At 44.5% G+C, this 18,640-nt stretch overlaps 1 protein-coding gene across 1 annotated transcript in view; it reads right to left on the reverse strand.

The window, feature by feature from the left end:
• The window catches only part of LOC108799794 (semaphorin-6B-like), a 106,959-nt gene extending 90,384 nt beyond the window's left edge, over positions 1-16,575 (reverse strand). The window contains exons 1-2 of the mRNA XM_018571715.1: positions 16,523-16,575; positions 7,815-7,958 (exon numbers count right to left, since the gene is read on the reverse strand). Of these exons, the coding sequence (XP_018427217.1) occupies positions 7,815-7,958; positions 16,523-16,575 (197 nt within the window). The remainder of the gene's footprint in view (positions 1-7,814; positions 7,959-16,522) is intronic.
• Positions 16,576-18,640: the final 2,065 nt, after the last annotated feature.

The raw sequence follows: 18,640 nt of genomic DNA on the forward strand, positions 1-18,640 counted from the left end.
GAAAGATAAGCTAGAGTTTGGAAGAATATACCCCAATTTATTGTCAGATCAAAAAACAAAGGAAAGGATTTGGTTCTCTATATATCAACAAAGCGCTATTTGTTCATCTGAAATATGGTGAGCAATGCCAGATCTTATCTTTGAGCACGGTGGAGAGCACTGATTCACAAATTGTTTATGCATTCACGGAGGTGGTGTGGATTATAAAAGTTGGAAGATATATCTTTACATATTTCAATGACTTTATTGCATTAAGAAGGAATGGTCTACACATATGGATATGTAGATGAAGTGGGGGTTGCACATCACTTGTGAGATTTGATACAGGATTTTCTATATGTACACATTCTATGAGATGTACTAGCACAAGTACATGTTTTTTTGTTATTCACATTTTTTTCAATGTTTATTATGGTTTATAGTGTCTAGACCATTAGACCAAGAGTTTTTTTCTGAAGTATCATTTGCACAGGCATTGTGCAACACAGGTGTTGTGGATGACACATAATTGTTTCATCACTTTGTGATAATTTCACAATTTATAAACATTTTCTCAGATTTAGGAATATATTTTGAGTTTTGTTGAAACGCAGTGCTATTTTTCTATTTTCCTATTTTGGATGTACTCACCTATTAAGCACAGCTATTCTTAGAGTGTTATTTGATTCCTAGCGCAGTTTATCTCTATTTAACACAATTAACAGATGGTACATAATGGTTGATGGCAAAGGACATGTAGACCAAGGTAAACCCTCTAAAGATAGAGATGTGACTTCCTTCTCCAAAGCCACCCACTGCTTGTGGGGATGGGGGGATCACCCCTCCAGAAACCTAGCAAGATGGGTAGCTACATAGTTAAGCTTCAGGGTCCCCCCTTTCAATTTTGGAAGACACAGCATGGACCATCTGATGCGTGCTCCTTTCTGTGCCCAATTAGTGTGCGAAAATAAGGAAGAAAGATCATTGAGGAACCTCTGAGGCAAGGTAATAGACAATGCCTGAAGAACATAGGAGAGGCGATGTAGTACATTCATTTTAATGATGTTCACTCTTCCAAACTAGGTGAAGGCCGTCCCATGCCACCTCTCCAAATCTGATTTGAAAGTATGCAAGCACTGGTTTGAAGTTAGGATCAAACAAGTGGGATACATCAGTGGATAGGTCGGTCACTAGATATTTAATATGGGAAGTGGACCACTTAAAGGGGAAAGAGTCCTGCTGGAGGTGTTGGGAGAGATTAGAAGGTAATGCGATTCTTATAGCAACAGATTTGGAGAGATCGATTTTGTGGTTAAACAATTGTCCAAAATCCCTAAGGGCTGTTAGGAGAGAGGGTAACGAGAGGTCCGGTTGGGAAAGAAAAAAACAAGAGATCATCTGCAAATGCTGCCACCTTCTGTGGGCCAAGTTATTTCAACAGGCCTCACGAATATGACAGGAGAGGCTCCATGGTATGCATTAAAATAAGGGGCAACAGGGGGCATCCCTGATGGGTTCCATTCGAGATACGGAAAGTATCAGAGAGAATGCCATTGGTTCTGACCACGGCCAAGGGGGTGGAATATAAATGCACCTATCCACTTGCATGAGAGTTGCATTGATAAAGTCCCAGTCTAGCCTGTCAAATGCCTTTTCAGTGTCCGTTGACAGGAGTAGACTGGGAGTAGCAAGGCGTATAGAGCGATGAATCAGTTCCACAGTTCAAACTGTATTATCCCTGGCCTCTCAACCAGGGATAAAGCCAGCCTGATTAGGGTGCCCTACAGAAGGCAACAGTGGAAGAATATGATTTGCCAGAACCTTAGGAAATAGTTTGAGATCCCAATTGAGTAGAGCAATGGCCCTGTAGTTTGTACAGCAAGTGAGATCTTGATTTAGCTTAGTGATAAATGAGATATGGGCCAAAAGGGTTTCATCGCAAAGTCAAGAACCCGAGAGGATACAATTAAAGGCGCTCGCAAGGAAAGGAAACTTTTATAGTAAGCCTAGGAAAGCCATCAGCTTCATAGAACAGAGGGCAACCTCCATCTCTTTGACTGAGGTAGGAGATTCCAAGGTGTCACTGTCAACAGCGGATATCGATGGCAGACCTGACTGTTGAATGGTAAGTAGTCATGGCAGTTAGGCGGTTTGAATGCGCAGAAGAGGACCCATCCGATGGCAGGTTATACAATTTGTGGTAAAAGTCTCTAAAAGTGTTAGCTATATCTTTAGGAGAGTTACAAGTCCGTCCCTGCGAGTCTGACACCTGTGCGATAAAGTGCCTCACAGTATCAATTAATATTTCTGATGCCTTAAGGTCAGTCATTCAGAAGGCGTGATCTAGCATATCCAGGCTCCTCACATTGTGGGAAACAAAGGAGAGCCTTGACATCTCTGAAATAGGGGAAAAAGAACAAAACAATATGGGGGAGAAAGGAGGAAAAGCGAGGAAAGCGAGAAAGATAGGGAGGTGGGGGAGAGAAAAAGAGGTAGGAAAGATTAGGGCAAAGAAAAGGCTTAGAGCAAGAAAGTGAAGGGTAAAGTTAGAATAGAAGCAAGACAAGGAGAAAGGAAAACATACTAGGAGAATAAAGAGAGATAAACCAAGAAAACCCTCTAATGTGAGCTGTAAATCCGCTCAAAGCTTCCAGGAGGGCAGACCCCCCCTGGCAATATTACAACAGACAGGGAGGGTGACAGAATTGCCTTATCCTGAAGCCTACTTGGGGGAAGTGGTAGGCAACAACGAGATGCAAGTACCCTGCATGTCCCTCCCCAATAAACAAACAAGAAGTTGAGTAGGCATTGACCAGACCCAGTTCACTCGGCCCCTCGGGTATCAGTGCCAGTGGAGTGCCATGGAGAGAAGGGAAATGCAAAGAACTGAAAAAGAAAAAAAGGACACCCCGAGGGGACAAAAAGGCTCCCAGCCAAATAGTGCACCCAAATGTCCTCTAGGGTTGAACTCTACCACTGCGGAAAACCACCAAAACCGACACCCCCAGGGCACACACCCCGAAATCATAGTTGCCCCCCCCCCCACACAACCAAAAACCATGAATGCAATAGGCAAGAGGAAGTTTATCAAAGAGGTATCACTCATAGCACCGAAATATACATGAGCCGGCACATGTCTCCTCGAACTCGTCCCACCTCAAGTGACACCAAGGTGGTGTTTGGCCAAGACCAAGTGCAAAAAGAGTACTAAGGGGAAAGGAAATGGCAAGAGGCAGCACCGGGGCGAAACACAGCCGTGAGACAGAAGGCAATGTGCGGTAGAAATACAATCTGCAGCTACGATAAACATCCTTACAATAAAACTAGTAAAGGCTAAAACAACATAAACCACTAGACATAACCTACAAAACATAAAAATAAACAATGTGGTTGGGGGTAGGAGAACCACTTCATGCAGTAGAGTGGACGATTCCCACACTTCTTTATACGAGAGGATTCAAAAAAGGGGGATGCAGATCAATCAACCTAAGGGAAACAGTCAAGACATAACCGTAGTATGAGGCAATATGAGACGAGCTGTAGCAGAAGGAGTTCAAAGTAGGGAACGACCAGTCAACCAGCTCATTGGACGATAGGAGTTTGTGTAGAATCACCAAGCCAGGGGGTCCATAGCCATCAGGTCAGGAATGCCAACCCCACGAGGATTCCTGACAGCACAAGTCGGCGCTGTGGTCTTGGCAGCAGTGGAGAGAACAGGTTAATCAAATCCGAGATAGAGAACGTTTCTGATCCAAGGAAGTGGAATAACGCTGGAAGTTGGGCAGGATACTGCAAACAAAACAAAGAGTCTCCATTGCGGATCACCAGTTGAAAGGGGTGCCCCCATTTGTAGGAGAGGCCAAGACTTTGATGTGCGACAGAAGCGATCGAAAGAGATCCCTCATGAGAAAGGTTCTGCCTTTAAGACCGTAATCTGAGCATTGTCCATTGTGATGGCACCCTTCTCCCATGCATTGAGCAACACCAACTCATTCTCCGTGTAGAAATGAATGCAGCAAAAGATGTCTTGTGGCCTAGTAGCTAGGTCAGGGTCAGGCCGGCCCACCACTCAATTTTAGCTCCGAATCCTCAGGATGATCCAGTAAAACATTGAGGATAGAGCGCACCTTGTCACTTAAGAGCCAAGCTATCCACCGATTCAGGAATGCCTTCAAGTTTAACATTATTGCACCTACCTCTGTTCGTGGTTTGAGATAAGTTAGACTGAAGTTCGTCAATTTCCCACTTGAGCGCTGTCTCTATCCTCTCCGCAGATAGGTCCGGTGTCTTTTAGATGATCTCTGCTTTCCGGGCATACTTTATTGCAAATATCTGTGTTTTTTGCTTTGGAGAGTCCTGATTACATTGCGATTCAGAGTCCTTTATTGCATTGCAGAGTCCAGAGGTGGCAGGAAGGGCACCAGAGAGGAAAATGGCTGAGTACTGCAGAACTCACATAGAAGCTTAGTCCATTGCTTTGCACATTTCTGAGCTTATTGTGTTGAACAGTCGTGAGTTTATTGAGTTGCAGAGTCCAGAGTTTATTGTGTTGCAGGGTCCTGCAACCATTGCAGTGAAGAGTCCTTAGTTTATTGCGTTGCAGAGTCCTAAGTCTATTGCGGTGCAGATTCATAAGTCCATTGCGGTGTAGAGTCCTGAGTTTATTGCGTTGTCGAGTCCTGAGTTTATTGCACTGCAAAGTCCTGAGTCCATTGCCTTGCAGAGTCCTGAGTTCATTGTATTGTGATATCCGGAGTTTATTGTATTGTAATATCCTGAGTTTATTGCATTGCAGGGTTTTAAGTTTATTGCGTTTCAGAGTCCTGAGTTTACTGTGTTACAAAGTCCTACGTTTATTGCACTGGAGAGTCCTGAGTTCATTGCAGTGCAGAGTCCTGATTTTTTGTGGTGCAAAGTCCTAAGTCAATTGCATTGCAGAGTACTGAGTTTATTGCATTGCAGAGTACTAAGTTTATTGCATTGCAGAGTACTAAGTTTATTGCATTGCAGAGTACTAAGTTTATTGCAGTGTAGAGTCCTGAGTTTATTGCAGTGCAGAGTCCTGAGTTTATTGCATTGCAGAGTCCTGAGTACATTGCGTGGCAGAGTACTGAGTTAATTGCATTGTAGAATCCTGCGTTCATTGTGGTGCAGAGTTCTGAGTTTATTGCATTGAAGAGTACTGAGTTTATTATTAGTTTAAATGAGTTTATTAGAGTGCAGAGCCCTGAGTACTTTGCGTTGCAGAGTCCTAAGTCCATTGCGGGGTAGAATCCTGAGTTCATTGTGTTGCAGAGTCCTCTGAGTTTATTGCATTGAAGAGTACTGAGTTTATCGCATTGCAGGGTCCTGCGTCCATTGTGTTGCAGAGTTCTGAGTTTACTGTATTGCAAAATTCTGTGTTTTTTGCTTTGGAGAGTCCTGAGTACATTGCGGTGCAGAGTCCTGAGTCCATTACCTTGCAGAGTCCTGAGTTCATTGTATTGTGATATCTGTCGTTTATTGTATTGTAATATCCTGAGTTTATTGCATTGCACGGTTTTAAGTTTATTGCGTTTTAGAGTCCTAAGTTTATTGCTTTGGAGAGTTCTAAATTCATTGCTGTGCCGAGTCCTGAGTTTTTTTGCAGTGTTAAATCCTGAGTCCATTGCTTTGCAGATTCATGAGCTTATTTTTGGCAAAATCCTGAGTTTATTGCATTGCAGAGTCCAGAGTTTTTTGCATTGCAGAGTCCTGAGTCCCTTGCAGTGCAGAGTCCTGAGTTTAAAGCATTGCAGAGCCTTGAGTCCATTTTGTTGCTGAGTCCTGATTATATTGTGTTGCTGAGTCCTGATTATATTGTGTTGCAGAGTCCTGAGTTTATTGTATTGCAGAGTCCTGAGTTTATTGCATTGCAGAGTCCTGAGTGTATTGCATTGCAGAGTCCTGGGTTTATTGCATTGCAGAGTCCTAGGTTTATTGCATTGCAGAGTTCTGAGTTTATTGCGCTCCAGAGTCCTGAGTCCACTGCATTGAAGAGTCCTCTGAGTTTATTGTATTCCAGAGTACTGCGTCTATTGCGGTGCAGAGTCCTGAGGTAATTGTGGTGCAGAGTCTTGAGTTTATTGTGGTGCAGAGTCCTGAGTCCATTGTGTTGCAGAGTCCTCTGAGTTTATTGCATTGAAGAGTTCTGAGTTTATAGCATTGCAGAGTCCTGTATCCATTGCGTTACAGAGTCCTGAGTTTACTTTATTGCAAATATCTGTGTTTCTCCGTGTAGAAATTAATGAGGCAAAAGATGTCCTGCGGCCTAGTAGCTAGGTCAGGGTCAGGTCGGCCCACCACTCTGTGGACACGATTCAATTCTAGCTCCGAATCCCCAGGATGATCCAGTAAAACATTGAGGATAGAGCGCACCTTGTCACTTAAGAGCCAAGCTATCCACCGATTCAGGAATGCCTTCAAGTTTAACATTATTGCACCTACCTCTGTTCGTGGTTTGAGATAAGTTAGACTGAAGTTCGTCAATTTCCCACTTGAGCGCTGTCTCTATCCTCTCCGCAGATAGGTCCGGTGTCTTTTAGATGATCTCTGCTTTCCGGGCATACTTTATTGCAAATATCTGCGTTTTTTGCTTTGGAGAGTCCTGATTACATTGCTTTTCAGAGTCCTTTATTGCATTGCACAGTCCAGAGTTTATTGTGTTGAAGGGTCCTGAGTTTATTACTTTGGGGAGTCCTGAGTTTATTGCGTGGCAGAGTCCTGAGTCCATTGCGGTGAAGAGTCCTGAGTCGATTGCGGTGTAGAGTCCTGAGTTTATTGTGTTGCAGAGTCCATAGTTTACTGTAACATCCTAAGTTTATTGCATTGCAGAGTCCTGAGATTATTGTGATGCAGAGTCCTGAGTTTGTTGCATTGCAAAGTCCTGAGTCCATTGCGTTGCAGAATCCTGAGTTTATTGTATTGCAAAATCTTGAGCCAATGTGTTGCAAAGTCCTAAACCCATTGCGTTGCAGAACCCCGTGTCCACTGCTGTCAAGGTCTTACCTTGTCCACATGGTGGCAGCCATTTTGGACATGTGCAGACTGCAGTCTCTTATAATCTCTGATTGCATCATCGTTGGCCTGCTGCCTGGGCATCGCACAGTGATGATGTGGCACACCTGACTATATCAGTCTGCTCAAACTTCAGTTTCATTGCCCTTGCGTTTGTGCTCCAAGGTACATCTCTAGCAGTCTGAGTTCCTTTGTGTCTTTATGTGTATGTTCCGGCCTGGCTGATGTTTCCTCTGGCTCTTGACCCTGCATCGGCAGACGTACCCGCATTGGACTTGATCCCGGCTTGGCAGACGTACCCGCATTGGACTTGATTACGGCTTGTTCCTGACCTCGCTGCTGCTGTTCCCTGATGAATGTTTATTTATGTTCCTTTAAATAAACGACTTTATTTTACCTGCATTTCCGTGTGGTCTGGTTTCCTGGCTCCCGTTACAACTGTGCTGCACAGTCCTGTGTTTATTGCATTATTATATACAGTATATGTACATATACTCTGTATATAATGTCCAAAAGGGAAGCTTGGTAAACAGTTACATATAAGGAAAACTGGATCACCTGATCATTTTGACATGAGTTTGTAGCTGAAGGTAATCTCCTACATATTTATACATATTTTTCATTATACACTTAGTCTGAACTGCCTAAGTTTCTGACATATTTACTTCAAGCATAAAGCAATCTGATTTAGTTTTTGCATATTTACAGGTAATAGTGGAATTACTAATCAAAAGTCATTATAATCTAAATCTAGCACATTCTGCATTGTAGCTCTGTATTTGTCTTCTATATTTTCTTACCTTGTCCTAGTAATCCATGGAGAGCTTCCAAGAGGGGGAATAGAATCCTCAACCAAGGGGTGTGATTTCATAAAACTTAACACTTCATCAGGAAGGTTGCGAGAGGAATTATAGTTCACGGAGGAGCCAACACAACAGCCTGGCCTGCACGCAAGTAAAGCAAAATTAGCCACTCTATACATTTATAAAGATTCCTAGTTTCATTGATGCTGGAGAGCACAGCCAGCACTATAGTTCTGGCGCTATGGTGAAGTATTACAGTGACACTAAATTCAGGAGTTAAATTTTAAAATTCGTTCAAGTACCTTAACTATTAACAAAAATATAGTTTATTTGTGTATCATTCAGCTGTAGATCCTCAAATCACCTCTGAATTTGTGTTGACACTGTCCTTCCTTCTGGAAGGTAGCTACTTTTGGTCCCTGTGTGTTTTGTAAAGTAGCCACCGCTCCAAGCTCGCTCTCATGATAGACTACAATCTCATGTTTAGTTTACTAATTTGTATTAAAAGTATAGTCTATCACGGGAGTGAGCTTGGAATGGTGGCTACTTCTCCCCTTGCCCATTCACAGAACTCCTTGTTTTCTGAGTGATTCACAGAGGTAAAAACAACCTGTTTAACTTACTTTCTGCTTTAAGTGTGTGGTCAAAATAAAAAAGCACATACAGTATATCTCTGAAGTACATGTACATTTTACCATGGTTTAACCCTTTCACTATTGAAGCCTTTTTATTTTGCACACACATGCTAAAATTCGCAATTTGTACATGAGAGTGAACTGAAAACTCCAAAACATTATATATTTTCTGAAAGCAGAGGACCCATTGAATTGCAATGACAGCTGCTATTTTTTATGCCGCACGATATTAGCACAATTGTTTATCAAACCTTTATTTTCAAAAATACACTCAAATTGATTTAGGTGCACAAAAACATAGTAACATCATAGATACGAAACATGTGATTAATAACTTGACTGGAAACAAGGATATATTCTTGTGATAGCTGACTAGTATCTCTTTATACTAGTATTGCACACACTAATGGATTAACAGCTGTCCAATATTTTTTTGGGATAAACCAGGCATGGTTGATAAATAAAAGCCAACTATTTTAAATTTGTTTTTTGAATTTTGCCATGTATCACAACAACTTTTGGTTTCATAACCAATATGTGTACAGTGTGTGGCTACGGGCGCTAAATTTGTACCTAGCATGGCCAACCTTTTTAAGGGTAAGGGTGAGGAAGAGGTAGTTTTTGATGCAGGCCCTCTTAGATTTATAGATGATACCCTGCTGATTTGGAATGGGGATCAACAGTTTCTGATGAATTTGATGGGAGTATTAAATTATAATGACCTTAAAGAAGAACTCCAGGAAAACGTGTTTATAACTCTTTGGTAAGTGCTAAAAAAAGCTTATACCCAAACCGCCAAGCCGGCTGTCTGATGTCACTAAAGCCTCTCTCCTCTGCTGCAGCATTGGAATCTTCCTTACATACAGTATATACACTGTGTATACTGTAGGATGTGATGATTTATGGGACCTTAGAACGCTCCAGCCAAAGGGGAGAGAGGCTCCAGGGAACGGTCGAAGAGAAAGCCGGCTCCTAGAATTTGGTGAGTATACCCTTTTTTTGTTTAGCACCTAGACAAAAACAAGATGTTAACCCTTGAGTGTGGGGGTAGCCTCACTGCAATGGTTAAGGAAAAATCTAGCTGGAGTTCTGCTTTAGTATCAAATGATCATACAAGTTTAGTGCTATCAGTCAATTTCTTATATTTGTCCATTTTTGTTGATGATGGGATGATTAAAACTAGGATGTACTTAGAGAGTAAAGACAGTAATAGGTATATACCACACAACTGCTACCATCATTCTAACTGGATAAGAGTTACATAGTTACATAGTGTTTGAGGTTGAATAAAGACATTAGTCCATCAAGTCCAACCTATTAGGATCTCATTCTAGGAGTACCTGTACTCCTGTATATTACAGTCTCTTAAGAAAGATGTCCCTAAAAGACAATGTGTTAGTCGTAAAAGGAATAAGGAGGATTATTTAGAACAAGCTAATGTAAAAAATAATAGGTTTGTGAAGACAGATTGTTTAAGCAAAGATTTAGATAAATTGATTACCTCTGATGGAGATCTTGATTTAAGCAACACAGACTTTGCTTTTATTACTGTTTTTTCCACACAGTATTATGATATCAAATGGATTCTGACAAAATATTGGCTAATTTTATGAAGGGACCAGATTTTAGAAGTGTTTTACCTGATAAACCTCCAGTTTTCTATAGAAGAGTCCCAGATTGGAGGGAAATATTATCACAAAATATAGTTAATTTGCCTAAAAGTCCAAGTTTTCTTTAATTTAAAAGGTTTTTATCCATGTAAGAAATGTGCAATATGTAAGAATATATAATATATAATGCGGGGTGGGAAGGTTTGAAAAGTGTAATATTAATCAATGAAGGTTCAATTTAATTACAATGGAGGGTCCCCTGTTGTATCCAATAGCAAAAACAGAATTTCTCACTGAAAGGGGATCCCACCATTGTTTCAAGATTTAGGTATACAAAAAGTGTTTTTTCATAGAAAATATTTCTTAACCACCTTCCGTCGATGGCCGTTTGTGAACGGCCGGACGGACGTCTGCTAGGAGCGGGAGGGCGTCTTAAGACGTCCTGCCCCTACCCCCTCCCGTGTGCGGCACTCAGCGGGCACACGAGAGGGGAAACTGTGAGCATGTAAATAGCCAGCGATGGCTGTTTACATACAAGCGATCAGGCGTCTCTAGAGACGCCCCGATCGCTTGCAGGAGCTGCGTGTGTGCGGCCTCCCCACACCCCCGTACCTCTGTCCCGCCGTCTCCTCGTCGCCGCTGCCGGTCCGTGATCCGATGTGGCCGTTGCGGCTGGGACCGGCACGGCGACGCTCTAACAGCAGATCAAAGGGAGATCATTACTCGATTTCCCTTTGATCTCTCTTCCTGTCCCCGAATGCAGGAAGTGATGTATATTACATCACTTCCTGCATTCAGTGTCACTCTCCGGTGCAGAACACCGGAGAGAAGCTGATGAAGCAGATCTCTGCTTCATCAGCTTCTGTGGGGGTCCCTAGGTGACATCAGAGGTCTTGGAGACCCCTGATGTCTCCATAAAGAGGACCTGTTTGGTGAACTGGCTATTACATAGGGGATTTCTTAATCCCCTATGTTATAGCAATAAAGTTGTCTAAAAAAAGTAAAAAAAAATAAAAAATTACAGCATTAAAAAAAATAAAGAAGCAAAAAAAATATTCACAAATAATAATTAAAAAAAATTACATAAAAAATGTTTTAAAGTCCCCCGCCCCCCCACATACACATGCAAACATGCGTCGGGTGCGCCTATGTACGAAAACGACGATTGCGCCTATTATGCAGCACATGTTACATATCGCCGCGAACCTCGGAGTGAGAGCAATAATTTTAGGGCCATCAATCACTGATAACACTAAACTGATGAGCGGTAAAAACGTTTAAAGTGTCGCCTATGGCCAATTTTGGTTGCGGTCGTTTTCTGCGCTTTCGCGGGCCCGCACAATTTTAAAGGTTGACATATTTAGTGTCTATTTACCCGACGTGACCCCGTCTTTTATAGTATACCAAAAAATTGGGGTGAAAATAAATGTTTCATAACATTTTATAGGGAAAAATGTTTTTTTTTTTACAAAATTTAGGGTACTTTTTTTGTTATATAGTAAAAAATAAAAACCCCAGCGGTGATTAAATACCACCAAAAGAAAGCTCTATCTGTCCCCAAAAAATGGTATAAAATTAATTTCAGTACAGCGTTGCATGACGGAATAAACGTCAGCCAAAGTACCGCAGCGCTGAACACTGAAAAATAGCCTGGCCAGGAAGGGGGTAAAACACCGCGGTCTTCAAGTGGTTAAATATATTAAAATTGCACATATATCGAAAAATCTATATCAAAAACATAAACACACATATAAATGGCTGCATACGGCTAGTAAATGAAAACATGCGTGTGGATAACCATGGGTTAGACGTGGGTTAAAGGCACAACGTGAATCGCTTCACTCTATAAGGATGTAACGATATGTTATCAGAGAATTCTAAATAACTCAAGCTCTCTGTTGTTTAGAAAGGAGATATCAGGTCTTGGGTAACGGTGAAAAAAATATATATATATATATCTCTCTACCATAAACGTGTATGAAAAAAGGAATGAAAAAAAGAGGAGAAAAAACAGTCAAACGTAAAAAAAATCTCATTTAGTTGGAAAGAATATATAGATTTCACTCACAGTACTGTGTATGTTCACCCAAAGGCCAAAATAGGACGATCGGAGTAGTTTTACCCTTGATATAGATGGGTTCAGCTTGATGTATAGATGGTTCAGGAGATGTCTAACCTCATCTCTGCTTTTGCCTCTCCACTGAAGAGATATGCCTTTACTGAACCCATGCTTTTCTGAAGTGGTAGATTTGTCCAAATGTACTGCGCGTTTTCGGCGCTTTATCGTTGCATTTTTTACGCGTTCGTGCGTTTCTGGTCCGTTTCCTGATCAGAGAAAATGTGACATGCAGTATTTTTTATGTCCGGACTACAACGGACTTGCCTGGCGAGAATTGTAGCCCATAAAACACATAGGGAGATATTGGGATGAATTTTGGGTGCAGGAGCGCACGGTTCTGGTCCAGACAGAATGTGAACAAGCCCTAAAAGCTTTTACTGCTCATCAGTTTAGTGTTATCAGTGATGGATGGGCCTAGAAATATTGCTCTCGTTCGCGGCGATATGTAAAATAGGCGGCATAATGGGCGCACTCGCCGTTTTCGCACGTATGCGCACCCTACACATGTTTGCATGCGTGTGTATAGGGACTTTTGTGTTTTTTTATTCTTTTTCATGTGTGACTTTTAATTTTTTTTGCAACTTTAATTTTTTTTCCTATTTTTTTTTTACACTTAACTTTATTGTTATCACATAAGGGGCTAAGAAACCCCCCTATGTGATAGCAAAGAGTATGTGACTGGTCCTCTTTATGGTGACATCAGGGATCTGCAAGACCCCTAATGTCACCCAGGGACGCCCAAAGAAGCTGATGAAGCAGAGAACTGCTTCATCAGCTTCTGAAGCTGGAGAGTGACACAACAATGCGGAAGTGATGTAATATACATCACTTCCGCATTCTGACACCGGAGAGGGGACTGGAGGGAGATTGTGTACCGATCTCCCTCTGATCCCCTGTCACAGAGCCACCATGCTGGTACTGGGCTCGCACCGGGCACAGCGGAGCCTGGATCCAGTGTGACAGCGGGAGGGGGCGCACATACCGGAACCTCATACAAGCGATCTGCCAACTTTATAGCCGACAGATTGCTTGTATGTAAACAGGCATCGCTGCCTGTTTTTAAATTTTGGCACTTTCCCGCACGGCGCGAGCGAGTGGGCGTGGCTGAACGAACGTTTAAAAATGCCAGTTTAGATCCAGAGAGCTTCCGGCGGGCTGTTTTTTTACAACGGCCGGAGGGCTTATATGAAAGTTATTGGCCATAAAAAGTATATGGGGATACGGGTACTGCCCTGGGGAAAATGAACCAAACAAACTTACAAAATACACAGTTTTTAAAGGAGCAGTGATTTTAACATCACTTAAAGGGTAACAATAAAAATGAAAAATTCCTTTAAATATCGTGCCTGGGGGTCCCCTTAACCTACCTGTAAAAGTGGCGCATCTGTATGATGTATAGAACCTGCTGCAGCAAAACTGCCATTTCTGGTTATAAATGTATTTATTAAATCTATCCACAGGAGGGAGACAATTATGAAGTGAGCCGATTCCATGCAGAACATGTGTACTGCAAGATCTTGTTTAGTGACTTCAGGTCCAGGATGGGCTGTACTCGCCCATTCTGGAAACAGAGAACAGATTGTAATAGATCCCTTCGAACTCACATGCCCTATATGCATCAATCCCAGATGACCGCAAAACTGCCATTTCTAAAGAAAAAAAAGACCCCATGTAAAAAAAAAAGTATGTGGGGTTCCCCCTTAAAGTCATACCAGGACCTTAAGGTCTGGTAGGAGTTTTGAGGAACCCCACCTCCAAAAAGGGGGGAGGGGACATGGGCCCCCCCTAAAATTCCATACCAGACCCTTGATCCGAGCACAGGCCTGGCAGGGCAGGAAAGGGGGACGAGTAAGCGCCCCCCCTTCCTGCGATACCAGGCCACATGCACTCGGCACTGGGAGGGTGCTTTTCCAGCGCCCCCCTTGTGAATGAGTAAAGGGTACTTGTATCCCTACCCATTTACTAAAGGGTTACAATACATTTAAATAAAAAGTCCAGACTTGTATCCAAAATTCTATATTTGACAAAAAAAACACAAAAAAGAATTTGACAAGTCCTTCAATAAAAAAAAAAATCAATCACGACGTCCAGGGTTGTGCACGACGACGACGACTCGACAAAATAAAAAATAAAAAATAAAACAATAAAAAATAAATAGAAATAATAATTTAAAAAACAACGACTGCCGTCCCGCCGCTGCAATGAACACCCGCCGCAGGATGGCATTTTGAAAAATCTCCTGCAAGTTCGGAAGAAGTGTAGCTTGTGATCTTGCAACTCAAGGCAGGCAAGAGGCCTTACCCAGATAGGTTGATCCACCACTACTATTTCTACAGGTGTTAACATTGATTGATGCCCCTAAAATGATTGCCCTCACTCTGACATTCGCAGTGATATGTAACATGTGCTGCGCAATGGGTAAAATCATAATTTTTGCACGTGGGCGCACCCGACACATGTTTGTGTGTGTATGTGGGGGGCTGGGGACTTTAAATATTTATTTGTGTTTTTTTAAAACATTTTTACATGTGATATATAAAAAAGAAGGGGACTAAGAAGCCCCCTATGTGATAGCCAATTTGTTTTACAGACGGGTCCTCTTTATTGAGACATCAGGGGTTCTCTAAAACACCTAATGTTACCTAGGGACCCCCAAAGAAGCTGATGAAGCAGAGATCTGCTTCACCAGCTTCTCTCCAGCTACAGAAGCCCGAGAATGACAGCTGAATGCGGAAGTGATGTATGATCTCCGGTGACAGCCGCCGTGCGGGTCCTGGGCTCGCACAGGGCACAGCGGAGCTTGGGATCGGCGGCGGAGCCGCACACCCAGTTGCATAACACAAGTGATCCAGCACGAGCTGGACGGGCAAGGACGCCTAAAAACACCCACTCAGATTAAGAAGCTCCCGGCCTGCCGTTCAATTACAATAGCAGGCAGAGAAGCGGTTAAAGTATAGGCCTTTGCAGACAACCTGCTGTTTTTCACTGACCCAGCCCTTGATCTCTATTTTGAACTTACTGAAAGTGTTTGAGGAATTTAATTTGTTCTCTAACTTTAAGGTAAAGTATTCATAATCATCTCTCTTTAGAGATCAATTACCTGGGAATTTACCTCACTGCTCACCTCCAAAATCTCTACTCTGCTAATTTTGCTTGGCTGTTGACAACCCTATGATGTGATTTGGCAAGCTGGAACAAATGCCACTTCTCTTGATTCAGCAGGGCGGCCATCATAAAAATGAATGCCCTTCCCAGGCTGTTATATATTTTTCAATTGGAGCCGATTATGGTTCAATGTCAGTCCATTCAATCCCTCTTTAGAAGTTTTCTTTGGGACAAAAAAACATCACTTGTGAGCATTTGCACCATTTTTTCCAAATCATCTGAGTGGCATTGGCTTCCCGGACATGAAGCAGTACTATCACGCTTGCCACCTAGCTCAAATGGTGGATTGGAATATCCATGCTCATTTGAAGGATTGGGTATGGTTGGAACATGACTTTACCTCCATCCCTCTGCAATCCTCTTCATGGATCAAAAGGTTTCACTTCACTGGATCCCTCCAAACTCCTCCACTTATCTGGGTGTCGTTACAAGAATAGAGCAGAACGTCCTGACAAAAGCCCCAAGAGGAGGGGCGAAACGCGTAGACGCCGCTCTTAAAGACTAGTTGGATGACCCGGAGACTGCCGGCTGTACAGCCCTAATATTTGGATAAAAAGTAACGCGTGGATCTACCCAACAGCACTAGTGTCTGTCTGGATCATCAACACTTGGATATACCACCAAGTAAGGGAAACCAAAAAGACATCCAGTGATCGAAAACCTACAAACATCTTCACTCGAGGGAAACCCGTGAACGGAAAATTGAAGGACTGACCAAGAGGTCATGTGAGTAGATCTGCTGTTCGGTTTCAACACCAATCAGCAAAAAACTTTAAGTTATAATCAGTATAGCATTAAACTTAAGTATAATGCTGTATAAAGAACGGTCCCCCGATACATGGTGGAAAAACTTCCTAATATTAATGATTAGAAAGAAACAAGCGGGGGCGTGGCCTGAACATGGCGGCGAGTGGACGCTAATCCGCAGAGCTCCGCGGACCTGGGGTGCTAATTACAGCTGATCTGCCTTATACCTGACCCTGCCGCCCCATGAAGAGGACGGGTAAGAAGTCTAAGACCCCCCGCTCCTCCACCAAGCTCCGATCGCAGGCCTGAATGGACGCCTATGTCTCCCCACGGCAACCGGGGCCTAGTCCACACGCTCGGACCTGAGAGCTCGATTTTGATTCGCCGGCGGGGTGATCCCCGCGGCCTCCGCTCACTGACGCGGCTCACAGGCGGACTTTGGAGGCCATCTCTGAACCGCCCTCCTCCCCAGCCTCCTCCATGTCAGGAAGGATGTCCGGAGTGCCCTCTCCATCCCTGGGGCCGAAATCGCCGCGCCTCTGCATTGCGGGCCTGTCTGGTGACACTGGGCTACATGAACTGCTGGCAGCACTTCCAACACGAGCTGACATGCAGGAGATGATGGCCCAGCTGGTGGCTACGCTCCACACAGAACTGGCGGAGGTTAGCTCAGACGTCCAGAAGCAGGACCACCGCATATGTGCATTGGAACAGTCTGACCGCTCCATAGCTGACAGGGTGACCACTTTGGAAGCCTCTCTACTGCAACAGAAGGCTCACATGCTGCAGCTGCAACTGCGCCAAGCGGACTCTGAGAACCGCAACCTCCATAATAACTTACGGTTACGGGGGATCCCTGAGGCTACAGGCGGCCCTGACCTTAAGGTGGCCGTCACTGCTATCTTCAATTCCCTGTTGGGAAAAGCCCCGACTGACCCTATTGAGATAGACCGGGTACACAGGACCCTGGGTCCCCGAGAGGCAGCTAACGAGAGACCCAGAGACGTTCTATGCCGGATTCACTTCTTTGGGATCAAGGAGGAAATCATACGCCAGGCCTGGCGCCAAGGTACGGTCGACTTTGATGGAGTGGACGTGCTCATGCTGACAGACGTGTGCCCCCAGACTTTATACCGTCGCAGACTCCTGAAGCTCCTGACGGATGTACTACACTCTAAGGGGATACCCTATCGTTGGGGCTACCCCTTCTCGGTCCTGATTGAAAGGGGGGACCGATTCTTCAGGCTGGTGCACCCCCGCCAGGGGCCTGACCTGGCGGTATTCCTGGACTGCCCGGATCTGTCCTTGCCAGATTGGCTGGAGGTAACGCCTTTGGAGACCCCCTCGTCCAACAACGCCAGACCCTCTAGACCTCCACGACGTCGTAGAAGCCATATCTGTCTCGCGGGCATCCCGGAGAGGACACCCCTCTGACCCAGAGATTTGAGCCACAGGCGGGACGCCACCTCCCTGGATATATGCCCTTTGTCATCCCCCTGAGACGCTCATGCCCTCTGCCACCTGGGCCTTTCATGTGAGAAGCTATGACCCTGACTTTGAGACGTATTGTGGCTGATACCCCTTGCATTCTTCGTGCCTCATAGGCATACTTGATGCTCCTGTGACTCCCTCCTTACCATGGAGGCATCCGTATTTCACAGTGATATGATTGTGGACAGCTCCTGTGGTTTAGCCCTGCTTATGCCGGTACGCTCGTCCCCAACCAGCTCCTCCTGGTGGATCTGCTGGACTGGGCGCAAGCCACTTGAACTGTATATACTCATTGTGCCGGTAAAGCAGGGTGGGAGAACAGGGGAAGTGTTTACGTATGTGGGGGCCGTGCCCACATACATGACTGACTTATCTGTCTGGGGGGGACTTAGCTCCCCTAGGTGCTTGTTCCTGGGATATGGATTCTAAGTGGTGGCCTGATGTGGCGAGGGGAGCCCTGCCCCGATGGGTACGATAGGGGGACCCGACCTGGGGGCTGCCTGCGCCATATCACGCGCTCGGCTGGGGGGTGCGGGAGGGGGGGATATGTCCTGATGCCGGGTCCCTGAGGCCGGTTGGGCGTGTTGAGGCCCCGTGGCTCTATCTGGACGTGGAACACCTGGTCGGGCACAGTTTACAAGGCTGGGGGGGGCCTTTGGTTGCCAATGGGAGGGAGGGATTTCTCTGAAGGTCCGGGTTGTTGTGCTCCGCTGGAGACAGTTTTACTATAGTTGCTCACGTTGAGCTGGAGATAGCTCGGGGATCGGTGGGGTTGTTATTGCCCACTAGCACTCCCGGGTCTGCGTCACTCATCACTGCTGTGTTCAGCCTCTTCCCCCTAGTGTGGGGTGTTTCCTCTCCAGGTTGGAGTTAATCCCTTGGAAACACCCGTGTTGTGTTTCGTGTTGTGTTCCCACTCGAGGGTCAGGAAGGATCCCACCTTCGAGTGGTCTTTGTCTGTGCTTGCTCCCCCCTCTACTCTTCTCCCTTGGTCTATTTGTCTTGGTGTCTTACCCCCGGGTGCAGCGGACGGCGGATCTGCCGATAGTTGGAGCG

This window comes from Nanorana parkeri, unplaced genomic scaffold (assembly GCF_000935625.1).
Source record: "Nanorana parkeri isolate BGI_ZX_2015 unplaced genomic scaffold, ASM93562v1 scaffold1816, whole genome shotgun sequence".
NCBI lineage: Eukaryota > Metazoa > Chordata > Amphibia > Anura > Dicroglossidae > Nanorana > Nanorana parkeri.